This window comes from Salvia hispanica, chromosome 6 (assembly GCF_029641045.1).
Source record: "Salvia hispanica isolate PSC_SH4W2 chromosome 6, Shi_PSC_v1, whole genome shotgun sequence".
NCBI lineage: Eukaryota > Viridiplantae > Streptophyta > Magnoliopsida > Lamiales > Lamiaceae > Salvia > Salvia hispanica.
The window spans coordinates 29,716,652-29,732,500 of record NC_142697.1 but is presented as its reverse complement, the minus strand read 5'-3'; the positions used below and the strand labels follow the sequence as shown (position 1 = coordinate 29,732,500).

General features: G+C 37.8%; 3 protein-coding genes across 4 annotated transcripts in view; 2 read left to right on the top strand and 1 right to left on the bottom strand.

The window, feature by feature from the left end:
* The window catches only part of LOC125205627 (uncharacterized), an 11,240-nt gene extending 8,844 nt beyond the window's left edge, over window positions 1-2,396 (top strand). The window contains exons 13-17 of the mRNA XM_089060999.1: window positions 1-51; window positions 155-213; window positions 359-793; window positions 989-1,027; window positions 1,977-2,396. The exon at window positions 1-51 is cut by the window's left edge and continues 715 nt beyond it. Coding sequence (XP_088917125.1) covers window positions 1-51; window positions 155-213; window positions 359-793; window positions 989-1,027; window positions 1,977-2,162 — 770 coding nt within the window. The 3' untranslated portion in view covers window positions 2,163-2,396. The remainder of the gene's footprint in view (window positions 52-154; window positions 214-358; window positions 794-988; window positions 1,028-1,976) is intronic.
* A 1,272-nt stretch (window positions 2,397-3,668) lies between these two features.
* On the bottom strand, window positions 3,669-5,252 carry LOC125203974 (uncharacterized). 2 transcript variants are annotated; one of them, XM_048102507.2, is made up of 3 exons: window positions 4,162-5,252; window positions 3,945-4,041; window positions 3,669-3,860 (listed from the first exon to the last, which is right to left on the bottom strand). In XM_048102507.2, the coding sequence occupies exons 1-2, from the start codon at window positions 5,235-5,237 to the stop codon at window positions 3,975-3,977; spliced, it is 1,143 nt and encodes a 380-aa protein (XP_047958464.1). In that variant the 5' UTR covers window positions 5,238-5,252; the 3' UTR covers window positions 3,669-3,860; window positions 3,945-3,974. The 2 variants fall into 2 exon arrangements, with proteins under 2 accessions (XP_047958464.1, XP_047958463.1); XM_048102506.2 differs by having other exon boundaries at window positions 3,983-4,041.
* A 7,595-nt stretch (window positions 5,253-12,847) lies between these two features.
* On the top strand, window positions 12,848-14,892 carry LOC148923528 (protein NRT1/ PTR FAMILY 7.2-like). The gene is made up of 3 exons (XM_089061522.1): window positions 12,848-12,968; window positions 13,125-13,176; window positions 14,100-14,892. Exons 1-3 carry the CDS (start codon window positions 12,848-12,850, stop codon window positions 14,890-14,892), a joined length of 966 nt encoding a protein of 321 aa, XP_088917648.1.
* The last annotated feature ends 957 nt before the right edge of the window (window positions 14,893-15,849 follow it).

Genomic DNA, 15,849 nt, shown 5'->3' with positions numbered 1-15,849 from the left:
GTGACAACGGTTTGAGAATGAAAGAGATCCAAAAATTTCTGAACATCAAGGGTAGGAAACTTTACTCTTGGATACTGTGCAGATATCTTATTTCTTCTACATTTACCCTTTATTGCATATTCCATTTAATTGAAACCATCAATATCCTTTCCAGAAGAGAAAATATTGGAAGTTATAATCGATGTGCTTGAAGCATTTGGGCGAGCGTTAAAGGTTTGCTTTTCTTCCCCATTAATTACCCTAAAACCTTATAGTTCCTTTTAAGCTCCTTCTCTGCATGTTTTGTGTCTCACCATCATCTGAGCGTGGAAGGACATCATTCTTGATTTTGACACCTTGCATTGCATCTCAAATGCAGGTCAATGCTTACAATTCAGTTCACGTGGTTGATTCTCTATATCGATCGAAATATTTCTTGACCAGTATAGATGATCGTGTTGCTCATCATCTCAAATCGCAAAGGAAAACCAAGGACGGTGAGGCTTCACCTTTTGATCTTGATAATCAAAGGGAGATTTTGGCTGCCTCGGAGGATATGATCAACACAAATGACATTGAAGGACACAGAGTCACAATTTTAAATTGTCCCATAGGCGTCACAGATCCTCCTGAAGTTGCTTCGACCAAAGTGACTAGAGTAGAAAATCTTGAATGCTGTAGTACTCATTCAAATAGGATATGTAGACCCCTGTTGCCATGGATGAATGGAGATGGTACTATAAATGAGCTTATATACAACAGGCTTCTTCGCCGTGTTCTTGGTATTGTTGTGCTAAATCCAGGGATATTAGAGGTTTGCTATCTTTTTTCATTCAATCTTATATTTAACCTCATTCACAGTATGTTTCTACGGCATGATATGCATCATCTCACCGGTTGCATTGTTAGTGCATTCTTGCGATCAATATCAACCAGCTTCTTAAGATTTTTTTTCCCGTTCCCTTGAAAAGTACTTTGAGACATTATTGCTAATCGTCTTTATGTACAGGATGAAATCATAAATCGGATGCAAGGTCTAAATCCTCAGGTATGCAACTTCCTTGTCTCTCAATAAAAGATTAAAGCTCATCAGGACATAGATCTGAGAGTGCTATCTATGGTTTAATACTTACAACTTTTCTCTTGTTCTCGACTTTAGTATCTACAAAATACAGTTTTTATCTCAAACCCTTTATTTCACTTCACAGCCTAGATTCTGCTGCAATTTTACCTCTGATTGTTACTCTAAGATATTGGTTTTGTCAATCACCAATATATGCTCTTTTTTTAAATAGCCTAAAGATCTAGACTCTTCAGATTTGTAAACTGCACTTCCTATAGAATGCAGCTTGCTGTAACTATTGGCGACTTCTTTAATTTGCTTAGTTTATCAACTATTTGTTGCTAATTGCTTCAATTAATGCCTTCAATCACCAAAAGTGTAAGATCAAGATACTTAAGATTCCTAACATCCTATAGAATGCAGCCTCCTGTAATCTTTACCAATCTTCCTTAATTCACTTAATTTTTCCAGAATTTTTGCATAATTTAATGACTTCAATAACCAACAGTCTAAGATCAACATACTTTAGATTCGTAAACTGCCTTCCTCTACTATGTACTTGCTGTAATGATTGTCGAACTTCCGTAAGTTTGCTGCATTTCTCCATAATATGTTGCTAAACGCATAATTTAATCCTTTCAATCACCAATAGTCTAAGATAAAGATATTTAAGATTCCTAAACCGCCTTCCTGTAGAAATCAGCTTCTTGTAACTATTGCCAAACTTCCTTAATTCTGCTAATTCTCCATAATTTTGTTGCGAATCGCATAATTTTAATGCGTTCAATGATTCAATCACCAACAGTCTAAGTTGAAGATCTTTAGATTCCTCCCTATACTATGTAGCTTGCTGTAATTATGGTCAGACTTCCTTAATTCGCTTCATTTCTCCAACATTTGTTCCTAATCTCTGCATAATGTTAATGCCTTCCAGAGCTGCAGGCAGCTGCTACAGATGATGATTCTGAATAACCACATAACTACCCGAAAAATGCAGCAGATGACATCTTCTCAGCCTCCATCCATTCTGGCAAATCTTCTTGGTGATACATGCAAAAAGTCTAAGCTGGTATGTCGAGTCCATTTCTTTGCGAATCCCTCGACCACAACCTTGTTGTAGAGCAGCCAGGGCGAACACCACGCGAACGGGTGAAGGTCGAAACAATGGACATATGTCGAACCCTCTTCTTGTATAATTAGGAAAATCTGGTACACTTTTCTTGTATAGTTAGAATCATGTATTTAAAGTCTCTTGGGTGATGTCTTGGGTTCAAATAAAATGTTTTGGCCTTATTTACTTGTGGTTAGCTTTTATGGAAGAAATGCTAATAGCAGGCTTTCTATGATTTATGCATTATTTTTCTTAGAGTTTTCTATTACCTATTTTGCTAAATTATTTCTCTTTTTCCATATTCTTCATTTCAGTTAATGGTTTTAAAATAATACTTGTCCACAAAATAGTGACCTATTTTATTATTAATGTCTATAATCATGCAATTCATTTAATTATAACTACATTATAATAATTAAATACTGATATTATTTGAAAAGCTTATTTTATCCACAATACATTCAGAACTCACTCAAACAACGTTAAAGATTCATCCCAAAATAATTGGTTCAACACCTTTTATATCGAGGTTTCCTATGATGGACTAGTCTAAATACTAACTTAGTATGTAGTAATAATTCTTGAAACACCATTTATAACTATTAGTAGTACTTTATACTAGCTTTTTATGATTAAAAAATATTACTTTCAGGAGTTAGGGGTCTAATATTTTCAAACTAGTTACAATACGCCAGTTGCCCTTGTTTGGGGTTATCTTGTTTGGGGTTATCTGCAAGGTTTTAAAAGTGACTATTCACCCTATCCCTGAAAATTCGTCACATATTTTCATTTTCATCCATCCTAAAATTTTGGCACCTTTCACTTTTGTCATTTTTGGTAGTGGACCCTACATTTTACTAACTTATTCACAGTCATATTTTATTATAAAACTAATATATAAAAATAGGACCCACATTCCACTCATTTTTTCAACTCACTTTCTATTAAATTTCTTAAAACCCGTGCCGGGTCAAATGGTGACGAAATTTGAGGGACTTAAGGGAGTATTTTTTATGTCAATACAATAAGTCTGACCACAAACAGTTATTGGTTTATACCTAATGCTAAACTATCCCTCGGCCAACCCTAAACCCTAAACACATTTATGTGTTCTGTGTTCTCTGCTATGCATTATTAAATGGCGAAGTTTGATTAAGTCTTTATCATCTTTTACTTCCCAGGTCCATCAAATTGCACGTGGATTCCTAGATCCTTACGCAAAACGTGCTGTATGGAGTGTTTGAATATCAGCAGCCTACAAGTCATGGAGGTTTATCAACATCATATGATCAGCCACAAACTCTATTGAAACATGTTCGGTTACTGCTTCTGGCACAGCAGCTTCAGGTAGTAGCTGCAGCTGCAGAACCAGTGAGCCAAAGGCGTTTTTAACCTATTTAGCTAAACAACAAGGCAACTATTCAACACGACACAAACATTGTATTGAAGTTTTACGCATTGGAAAAACAAAATCCGAAATTTCAATATACTTATGCTATAATAAGGAAACTGGAATTGGAAGAATTAGCAAAGCAAAGCAAAAAGAAGCCATTCAACACATAATACAAGCAAATCTAGTTGCTTTCATTCAACAGATTTCAACGTAATACAAGCAGTTATAGTTCCCCTTCATTCACTCATCATCAATCTTCTCTTCTCCTTTCTCTTTCAACAGCGACTCTCGTGCTCGCTTTTTCGGCAGCAATGCTACATACAAAAAAACAAGTATTTCAATATAATGCCAACGGAGTTAGCTAAACAACAAGGCAAACTATTCAACACAACACAAACCGTGTTTCCCATTTCCAATAGCTGGATTGTTCACTCACCTTTGCCTGCCAGAGCATTAGTCTTGACTTCATTCTTTGTGATCTCATGGTCAACAATGCTGCATACAAAAAACAAGCATTTCAATATGATAATACTACAATTTAAGAACCTCTGATTATACTTAAGAGATTCCAAAATCAATTCAAATCATATGGATCATATTGAATAAGGGGCTCACATATCAACATTGGTAAAAAAACCGACTGTTACGAGACCACTGGACAGAACTGTAGCAACGTAGTCCATGCCCTTCCATTGGACAACTTCAACCTTGGAATATCGAAGACACGTCTCGCAGTTGTCCTGGAATATGTAGATGACCCAACCTGTACTTTGACTAACATTATTGCCAGCGTAGACAGCTCCCACCACGAGCTCCTCATCCTCATCCTCATACTCCTTACTCTGACCCTCAACCTTGACTTTCCCAACCTCCTTGGAGGACAGATTGTAGCTGAACCAATGACTTGTGCTGTCGATAATGAATAGAGTGTCACACCCCACATAGACAAGGTTCCTCTTCTTCCTGTAATCTGAGGTAGGTAATGGTCCAGGGAGCTTTTCTTCTATGACTTCCCACTCCTTTGTCCGCAAGTTGTACGAGAGGAGAGATGGCTTCGAATGCTGTTTATCTTCGCCTAACTTGTCGCGCGATGGGCGGTAGAATAGTTCTTTGCTGTAAAACCATCTGTGATAGTATATCACAACCAGTTCGTCGGTCCACTGAAAGCAAGAAGTTGGCATGGGATATCCAATATCATCAGATAATTTCCTAGCCTCGAACTGGCCTTTCACTGGGTCGTAGATCTCAGCCCAACTTTCTAGATCAGTAGTGCCCCCACAGATGAATATCCTGCCATCGCGTAATGGGACTAGCACGGAGATGTATCGCTTTACATTCATAGCCGTGGGGCAACGAGTCCAACACATATTTGGAGAAGCAGCATGTGGAGGTGGTGGCGACACAGACCACAACCAGTTGGTTGGTTCCGGGGCTATGGGATCATCCTCCAAACGGCAACCCCCGAACATGAACAAGGTACCACCGACACGGAAAACTCCATATTGAATTGGAATGTCTTTTACTAAAAGTCCTTGAAATTCAGACATTTCAGGATCTAGATGAATACAATCCTCCAACTCCGACTCGCTCAAAGTACAATATCGCATAGTCTGATTAAAGTAGCTGCTTTTATACCCCGTATCCTTGGAGCTATGGGTAAGCAAAGTGAAGTGTAATCCACCGCCCTCCATGTGCTGCTCAATGAAAACCAATACAAATATTATTTATTCACGTATTCATTAATGATCATAGTAATCTATCTAAGGCAATAAACAATGAACTAGTAAATTTCTATGTGAAACTAGGGTTGTTCAATGAAATTGCATGTTAAATCCTAAATCTATTCATTTGATATTAAATTAAATAAAAAGGATATTAGCAGTAAAAATTAGAATGGAACGCGCCTGGGGAAGAGATCTGATCGATGGAGAGTCCAAAGATTAGGGTTTAATGGGGAGGAGAATAATATATATGGGAAAGATATATAATAGTAGTAGTACTATATATATGGGTAGAGATCTCTGGATACGACCGCGTTTTGCAATAAGTGCCGTAGAACTATTTTGCCAATAAATGAGTATATCCTTTTGCCTATTCTCATTATTATAATTTTTCCCTTTATTTCATATTTTGTTATTATGAATAAATAATTATCTATAAACTCAATTGTATCTGCTTGTCTCTTAAAATTAATTTATCTCATGATTACGATTACAATTACTTCCTCCGTTCCATAGTAATAGGGGGTACAATATTTAGTTTTTGATTGAGCACTTTACAACACTTGTTTATAGTAATAGAGAAATAGAAACCCGCAAGATAGGTTTTAATAATACTAGTGTCACACCCATGCGTTGCACGACTTAATTTATTTCTACCATTGTAATTCTATGTTGTGAATTAATCTATTGATCAAAATGAAAAAAAATAAATCACAGACACATTTATTAGACAATTAATAGTAAATAAATTTTGAATTAAATTAAATTTGATTAAATACGTTTACAGTTCTATTATAAATAACCACACACACAGTAACACATTATTAAAATTTAAAACCATATACAATAAAATACTAAAATACTACTACTATTAATGTTAAAACCTCACACAATAACACATTTACTTTTAAATTAATTCAAATTTTGATTCTCTTTATTATGATGTAACAAAGTGTTTGTCAACAATCTTCAATAAAAAATATGAAAACCATAACCATGTACATAATAATTCTTGTACTATAAGAAATAAGATAGTGAAAAATCATTATCAGATCCAAAAAAATACTACTGTATCAACATTCTTTAATCTTGTGGTAGTACATAGAAAATAGCAATATTCGGTTGTAAAGAAACTATCGCATATATTTAGTTTTTATTTCAAAAAAAGAAAAGAAAATAGATCTATAATCAGCCTCCTAGAGTACACATATATAAAGTTTTACTATTTCCAAAAAGAAAAATAATCCTATAATCAGCCCATACACAACTACACACATTTATAACAGTAACTCATTTTTGCATATTTGGACATTTGAAAAATTTATATGCCAAATATACACACAATTAAACACTACTACTACATTGTTAGCCTAGCTAAAAAATTGCTCGATCTCATCTTCTTCTCCAAATATTTTTGTATCTTCTTTTTTCCAAATGACAAACTTATTCTTACCCAAGCTTTGCTCATCGACCAGTTCAATCAGGTACATCTCTCTCTTCCTCTATTTGATAATAGACAAAGAAACATGAATGTTGTTATTATTGAGACGTGATCGAATAAGAACAAAGAAAACAATGCGAGAAGATTTTACGTGGTTCGGTTTAGGCAAACCTACGTCCACGGGCAAGATATGATTCATTCTTTATTGATGTGTGTATAAGGATGAATTACAACTCAAGAACTCTCGGTATCAAACTCTATCACCTCTAATCTCACTCTGCTAAAACAAAGCTAATCAAGCGAAAGAGATGTGCCTTCTTAAATCTAGTGTGTGTGTGTGTGTGATTACAGAGTTGTACAACTTATATACTCAACTCTCAACCTCTCGCAGCTTGTGGTCCCAGCTCAAGAGCTCACACTAACCACTCCTCATAACAGAAAACCGTTGCCAACTAGCTCCAGCTCTCCCAACTGATTTAACCAACCTTCTACCCTCTCTTGGCCGTTGATCCTCATGCATGAACATCCAACGGTCCTCAAAGTAGATGCATGGTTATATCTAACAAACTCCACCTTAAACATGACATCAACTTTGTGATCCTTGCCATAAACCCTTGAGATCTATTCCTGGAGTCCCACCATCTCGAGACAGTACTTGAACTTTTTGGCTGGCAATGGCTTTGTCAACATATCTGCAGCATTATGATTTGTTGAAACTTTAACCATCCTTACTTCTCCTTTTTGAACTTCATCTCTGACAAAATGCATTCTTACATCAATGTGCTTACTCCTCTCGTGGAACACTTGGTGTTTTGCAAGTGACAAAGCACTACTGCTATCACAAAATATGTCCACAACCTCTTGCCTTTCACCAAAGTCCCCCAAAATATCCTTCAACCACTTGGCCTCTTTCACTGCTTCTGTAATGGCAATATACTTGGCCTCTGTTGTTGATAGGGCCACCACATGTTGAAGCCCTGGACTTCCAGCTCACAGCAGTGCCAAAAAGATTAAACACATAACCAGTTTGTGATTTTCGTTTATCTTAGAAGCATAATCTGAATCACAAAAACCTGTAAGAGCTCCACCTTGATGATCACTTTCTGCCCTGTACACCATACCAAAATTAGATGCATCCTTGAGATATCTGAGCATCCATTTTAGTGCAGCCTAGTGTTGTCTTCCATGGTTAGCCATAAATCGACTAGTTACACTGATAGCTTGAGCCAAATCTGGCCTAGTACACAACATAGTGTACATGACACTTCCAATAATGTTTGCATATGGTATCTTACTGAGCTCCTTTCTTTCCTCATCAGTGCTCGGTTTCTGATCCATACTCAGCTTGAAGTGACTGGCCAGAGGAGTGCCGACTGCTTTAGAATCATTCATGTGAAACTTCATCAACAACTTCTTGATATAGTCAGATTGAACCAGCCTTAATTCTTTGTGCTTTCTTGATCTGAATATATCCATGCCTAGTATTCTTCTTGCCTCCCCTAAATCCTTCATCTCAAACTTCATCTCCAAACCAGACTTCACCTTTTTTACTTCATCAATATTGGGTGCTGCCACCAACATATCATCTACATACAAGAGAAGAAAAGCCACAACAACCCCTTTCCTTTCCTTGATGTATACACAGCTATCAAAATGAGATTTCCTGAAGCCCAAAGTGGAGATATGCTCATCAAACTTCATGTACCACTGCCTACTACTCTGCTTCAATCCATACAAACTTTTCTTCAATAAGCAGACCATGCCTTCACTGCCTGGTGCTATGAAGCCCTCTGCTTGCCTCATATAAATTGTCTCTTCTAGGTCACCATGTAGAAAAGCAGTTTTCACATCTAGTTGATGCAATTCCCAATCATATTTTGCAACCAGAGCCAACAATATCCTTATGGAAGTGTGCTCACTAGTGGGGAAAAAACCTCATTAAAATCCACCCCTTCCTCTTGAGTGAACCCTCTAGCTACAAGCCTAGCTTTATATCTTACACTTTCAGCCTCTCCAACCTCAATCTTCCTCTTGAAAATCCACTTGCAGCTGATGAGCCTTTGAGTACCAGGATTCCTAACCAGAACCCAAGTCCAATTCTTCAAAAGGGACTAAATCTCTTCTCTCATAGCCTTGATCCACAAATCCTTATCTTTGCTTTTCACAGCTTCTGAGTAGCTAGCAGGCTCTGAATGTTCTATGATCTCAGCAACACATAAGGCAAAAAAACTCATCTCATAGTCACTATATCTAGCTGGCCTCTTCCTGTCTACTCTTCCGACCCTATCTCTTGCCAACATATACTCACTGTCAGTTCTCTGATTTGGCTCTGATTGTTCACCCCCAGCCACATCAGTTGGAGGCACACCATCACTCTGAGTAGCTCTATCTTCATCAGCTGCAGAGATCTCAGCTCCACCTGGATCAGAATAATCAAAACTCACAGAGCTCTGACCATCTTGGAGCTGCTCTTGATCCTTTAGATAAGGCATGCAGGAATCATCAAAAATGACATCCATGCTGATGAAAATCTTCTGATTTCCTTTCTCTGTACACCACAATCTGTAACCCTTTACTTCATATTGGTAACCAATCATAACACATTTGATGGCTCTAGGATCCAATTTCCCCTGCTTGCAGTGAGCATAAGCTCTACAACCAAAAACTCTCATCTGGTTGTAATTTGTATCTTTACCATACCACCTAGCATTTGGAACTTCATTTTCAATGGCAGACGATGGAGAATTATTAATGAGTGCAGCTGCAGTAGTAACTGCCTCCCCAAGAATTCCTTAGGCATACCAGATGAGAAAAGCATACATTTAACCTTCTCTAGAAGAGACATGTTCATCCTCTCTGCCACACCATTCTGTTGTGGGTTAGCTGGCACCGTTCTATGCCTTTTTATGCCATTCTCCTTGCAGAACCTTTCAAAATCTGAGGACAAGAACTCTAACCCATTGTCAGTCCTTAAACATTTCAGAGCGTTGCCTTGTTCCAGCTTCATCTCCTGGCACCACTCTCTAAATTTCTCAAAAGCTTGTGACTTCTCCTTGAGGATGTATATCCACACTTTTCTAGAGTAGTCGTCTATGATGGACAAGAAATACCTTCCTCCACCCATGGTGCTCGGTTGTGCAGCCCCCAGAGATCAGAGTGAGCATAGTCTAAGATGGCCTTTGAAGGGTGCTTTCCAACCTCGAAAGCTTGCTTCTTACTTTTACCCATAATGCAATACTCACAATTGTGTGGGCTTGTGGCCTGATCGGCCACCACCACACCCCTTCTTACCAGCTGCATCAGCCCAGATTCACCTATGTGCCCCAGCCTCCGGTGCCACAACACAAGGTCACTTTTGACAGCAACATTAGAAGAGCCAACAACAGTTTCAGCTATTAGGTAATAGAGGCTATTTCTTCTTTCAGCAGTCATCATCACTACCCCATTCTTAGAACAGTCATGCATCCATTTTCAGAGCTGAATTTAAAACCCTTTATTTCAAGCATGCTTAGAGATATGAGATTTCTTTTAATATCAGGAATGTACCTGACTTGAGTAATGATCTTGATGGCCCCATCTTCTGTTCTGAGCCTTATATCCCCAATTCCCTTTATAGAGCATACTTGATCATTTCCTAGCATCACTGAGCCCTCAGCTTCCTCAAGATTTTCAAACCAGCCTTTGTTGGAGCATATATGGAAACTGCAGCCCGAGTCCATTATCCATGACTTCTCAATCCCAGATTCCATCACATTCATGACATGAGCTACCTCATTTTCCATAGCAACATCAGCCTGATTCTGAGTGGCAATTGCTTCACTCTGCTTCTTCTTCCATGAATAACAATCTTTCTTGAGGTGATCGGGTTTCTTGCAGTAATGACAACTTCTAGTCTCCTTCCCAGATCCATCCGCTTGCTTTTGATGTTGAGGCTTCTGGTTTTGAGCAAACTTTTTCTTCTTTCCTTTGCTCTGGCCCTTTACATTCAAAGCTTGGCTGAAGATAGAATCCTGATTTGAGCTGGCCTTCCTCAGTTCTTTAGATTTGAGGGCGCATTGCACTTCTTCAAGAGTGATAGTCTTTTCCCTTCCATAGAGCATGGCATCCCTCAAATGATCAAAGCTCTTGGGTAGAGCGCTCAAGAGAATTATAGCCTTATCTTCATCCTCTAATTTGACGTTGATATTTTCCAGATCATCCACCGATTTGTTAAACTCCTCCAATTGCTCCTCAATCGCCTTTTCTTCAACGAATTTAAAGGAGTACAGCTTCTGCTTCATGTACAATCGGTTTGGAACTTTGTCATGTACAAGGCATCAAGTTTTGACCAGATCCCAGCCGCGGTGGTTTCTTTCGACACCTCACAAAGCACATTATTGGCGAGGCAGAGGATGAGAACGCTATGAGCCTTCTCCAGCATTTCTTGCTTCTTCAATGCCGCTTTTTCATCGGCATCTTCTACTTCTTTCCCCTTATCCGCACCATCTTTGATCGCATCACCCAGACACTGTTGGATCAACATGGCACACATCTTGATGCGCCATAATCCGAAATCATTTTTCCCTGAGAACTTCTCAACATCGATCCTTGCAGAACTCATCTTCAATGATCCACGAAGCAACTGAGAAAACTGGATCTATCAAGAAACACCTCGATCTTTGAAGAGAAAACACCGATCAATGCACGCGATCAACGTTCCCAGCAGACGGCGCCACTTGTTATTATTGAGACGTGATTGAATAAGAACAAAGAAAACAATGCGAGAAGATTTTACGTGGTTCGGTTTTTGCAAACCTACGTCCACGGGCAAGATATGATTCACTCTTTATTGATGTGTGTATAAGGATGGATTACAACTCAAGAACTCTCGGTATCAAACTCTATCACCTCTAATCTCACTCTGCTAAAACAAAGCTAATCAAGCGAAAGAGATGTGCCTTCTTGAATCTAGTGTGTGTGTGTGTGTGATTATAGAGTTGTACAACTTATATACTCAACTCTCAACCTCTCGCAGCTTGTGGTCCTAGCTCAAGAGCTCACACTAACCACTCCTCATAACATAAAACGTTGCCAACTAGCTCCAGCTCTCCCAACTGATTTAACCAACCTTCTACCCTCTCTTGGCCGTTGATCCTCATGCATGAACATCCAACGGTCCTCAAAGTAGATGCATGGTTTTTCCCACAAACTATAAAAGTTGCGCCTAAAGTCATGAACTTTATCGGATCGTGCAAATTTCCCAATCTACCTGACGACATATTTCCGTTAAAAACTTATCCCACGTCGCATGTCGGAGGCGTGACTTGGCAAACTTTCTGACTGGGCACAAAACGACGTCGTTTTATGCTTTTTTCTATTGAATCTTCTTTACACGTCGCCGATTTTATCCCTAAACCGTTTGTCGACGATTTCACTCTTGTCGATTACGTTTGTCGTCGATTGAATTGGGGTTGCGTTATCGAAATCAACCAAAAAGAGGTTATATTACCTGAGTTCAGAAATCTTGCCAAGTCACATCTCTGGCATGCCACGTGAGATATGTTTTTAACGGAAATATGTCGTCAGGTCGGGTAGTTTGGGAAATTTGCACGATCCGATAGAGTTCGTGACTTTAGGCGCAACTTCTATAGTTTATGGAAAAACCAAACTTTTCCCAAAGTTTGTGACTTTTTAGGCAATTTACACTTTTAAAAAATAATATTTCATCCTTCCACAAAATAATGACCTATATTCCTATTTTATTTTTGATAACTATACTCACGCAACTCATTTAATTATCAGTACACCAATATCAATTTTCAAAGAACACATACAAATGACATGCAAAAACAGAAAATTACATTAATAGTAAATAGAATCAAAACCTTAGCTGTGTTGAATCACAGTGATTAGGACCCCTAACCTTAAATATCTCAGTGAAGCTAATGACGGGAAAAACAAGTTACTCTGCTCTGTTGTGAAAATGGCAATGCTCGTAAAACTTCGACAACTTTATGAACGCTACTTGTTCTTCAACAAAGCCATGCTTTTCATCTTAGGTAATGTCATGCAAGATAATCTGCTTTGTTTTTTTTACTTGTGTTGTTGACATGGTTAAAAACGCATATGCCTCATTTTCATGTTCAAGGTGGTGGAGAATATGGTTCTTGACTTGCTGACATCTTATATCAGCAATGCGTGGAAGGATGAGCACAACCTCCGGATAGTAGCTTTCTTCTCGAACTTGGATGAGGCGTTCCACACGATGAGAAACAGAGAAGGTGACACACCAAGTTCTTGTGGCGGTTTCTCTCTGTTGCAGCAGCCATCCTCTCTTTAGTTATGCCCGCAATGTGGATTTATGAGTTAAATACTCTTGCTAACATATTAGCCCTGGTAACCGCATTCTTCTGTATGGTGTTCTTGTCCTGTTACAGACACTACAACATGGTCGCCCCACCTGAGAACGTTGAACTGCAAAGTTTTCGCGTAGCATGATTCCATTATGGCTTTGTTTCACCCCACTTAGCCTTGTTTTAGACATTGGACATATGTCGAACCCTCTTCTTGTATATAGGAAAATCTTAAACACTCTTGCTGTATAGTTTGAATCATGTATGTAGAGTCTCTTGAATGATATTATGGGTTCAAATAATATGTTCGTTTTGACTTTGTTTAGGTGTGGTTCACTTTTATAGACGAAATGCTAATAGTAGTCTCTTGAATTATCCTTTTCCATATTCTTTATTTCAATGTCCAAACATTTAAAAAAATAATATTTCATCCTTCCATAGAATAATGACCTATTTTCCTAGCTATTTTATGTTTAATAACTATACTCACGCAACTCATTTAATTATCAGTACACCAATAAAAAACGATCAATTTTCAAAGAACACATACATTTAGAATCATATTCATAGAATACATTTTCACATGAATCATTTTCCTTGTCAACCTTATTTTCCCGTCAAACAAACATGTCTTAAGTGTATTTTAGCTACAAGAAGTTGAACACTATATTATTCTTTGTAATAAAATCTGAATTTTGAGAATTATAAAAAAAAACTAAAATAATGCAATGAGCAGATTTCTAATTTTTTTACGTACAGATTTCTAATTTTTTTTACGTGCAGATATCTAATCTTTTTATACATGCAGATTTCTTATTTTTTTTACGTAGACAATGGGTGATGTGTTTTACATGTTCCAACGAGCGAGCACTAAAAGTTTCAATAATGAAATTTACACGCCTTAAACATGTGCGAAAAATATTGTGTAATATAAGGTAGGACATAGAGAGTAGTAATAATCACAAAGATAAGTAGATATGTGGATTTAGGTACTCTACTATGTATTCCAGACATTTTCCTTAGCGTGTTCAAGTTTGTCATAGATGGTTTTCAGTGCAGGTATAAAATCTTTGATAGATACACTCTTGGCCACAATTCTTTTAACCACAAGTCCCCGCATATCTTACCTTCCATCATGTGGTTAGACAACACGACAGCGACGAACAACGTAGAACAAGTCACCAAAGTGAAGTATTTTCTTAAGATGCTTCAGTTGTGGATTTGTTTCATCGGTGTAAGCCTGGTTTTAGCTAGTGGAAACATGTTTTTCATCATACAAGCCAAGGGCCTCACATCTAATCTATTTCACATCATGTTGTTGGACAATGTGGCTTCTGTGATCGCAGCATTCTCCAGCTATGTCATCGGGAAATTTGGAGAGGTGAACCGATACAGCCAACAAAAGCTCGAGTTGGTCAGAATTGGCGTAGGGATTCTTTGTTGCGTGCCATGCTGCATCGTTGCTTCAAAGATGAAGACCAACTGGAGTGTATATTGTCTTACCCCACAATATATGTTACTTGGAGCCATTGCAGGGCTGTCAGGTGATGCCTTCAAATCATTGTACGGAGCCCAGATTTCCAACAGTGTATTGAGGTTTGGGCCCGTATTTGAAGAGTTGGCGAGGGGGATAGGAGGGCTTGTGAGCATACTTTGCATTCTCACAGTGCCACCCAAATGGTTGCCGGAATTCATAGAAGATAGTCACCGCCTTAGCACATATTACATTTTCTTAGCCATTGTGAGTGCTGGGAATTTTGTAGCATATTGTTTGGTGAGTTATTGTTATAAAGAAGATAACTTCCTAGTGGAAGACGTGGAAGCGGCCAATATCAATGCGTTGATTGGATAGTCTGAGGAGACCCCTGAATCAGGTGAGATGGAGTTGATGGAATGGCTGAAGGAGCGGATATTTTTTTAGGGGCCGTTTGGTAGCTTTCGACTAGACATGATATAATTAATGATAATGATCATAGTTTCTATTAGTTAATTTATATGTATTGGGTGTTTGGTATATTAAGATATTGTGAGTTATCTTATTTAGATGTTTGGTAAAATTAAGTTATAAATAAGGATTAACCTCAGCACTGATATGGTTCAAATAATACTTATAAATCAGCACTGAGTGGTTCTAAACTCAACACACCAAAACTGTAAGTTTCTTACCAAGCCTGGTGGCAAGTGTCTGAACAAGGAGTAAAAATTCTATAGTCCATCCACACCAAGGTGGCAAAATGACTTGGTGTACCTCACCAATAAATCCTTGACAAATGGAAATAACATGCCACCTCAATTAAACACCTACTCACTAAACTAACGGTTAAATCAAGCCATCCGTTAATTTCATTATGGAAAGTGGACAAAACTATTAAATATGGTGGTAATCACCAAATGTAATAATCTGCGTGCCTAATATATATGAATATGAGTAAAAATTCTATAGTCCATCCACACCAAAGTGGCAAAATGACTTGGTGTACCTCACCAATAAATCCTTGACAAATGGAAATAACATGCCACCTCAATTAAACACCTACTCACTAAACTAACGGTTAAATCAAGCCATCCGTTAATTTCATTATGGAAGGTGGACAAAACTATTAAATATGGTGGTAATCACCAAATGTAATAATCTGCGTGCCTAATATATATGAATATAACATAGGAGTATCTCTCTAATAATATAAAATATTCTTATGTCTATATAACATATCTCCCTCATAATACACAAATATTCTTATCTGTACTGAACTTTCATTCTTCTTTTTCATAATAATACAAAGAAGAAATCGTCACCACCATCCTTTTG

Bases quoted from the DNA above. Each gene is read 5' to 3' on its own strand.
- LOC125203974 (XM_048102506.2), bottom strand. From the start codon at position 5,237: ATGGAGGGCGGTGGATTACACTTCACTTTGCTTACCCATAGCTCCAAG. The intron at 4,042-4,161 runs GTGAGCCCCTTA...TTTTGTATGCAG, and splicing joins TTTTTTACCAATGTTGATAT to CATTGTTGACCATGAGATCA. The intron at 3,861-3,982 runs GTGAGTGAACAA...TTTTGTATGTAG, and splicing joins TAATGCTCTGGCAGGCAAAG to CATTGCTGCCGAAAAAGCGA.
- LOC148923528 (XM_089061522.1), top strand. From the start codon at position 12,848: ATGGTTCTTGACTTGCTGACATCTTATATCAGCAATGCGTGGAAGGAT. The intron at 12,969-13,124 runs GTGACACACCAA...GTCCTGTTACAG, and splicing joins CACGATGAGAAACAGAGAAG to ACACTACAACATGGTCGCCC. The intron at 13,177-14,099 runs GTAGCATGATTC...TTTTCAGTGCAG, and splicing joins TTGAACTGCAAAGTTTTCGC to GTATAAAATCTTTGATAGAT.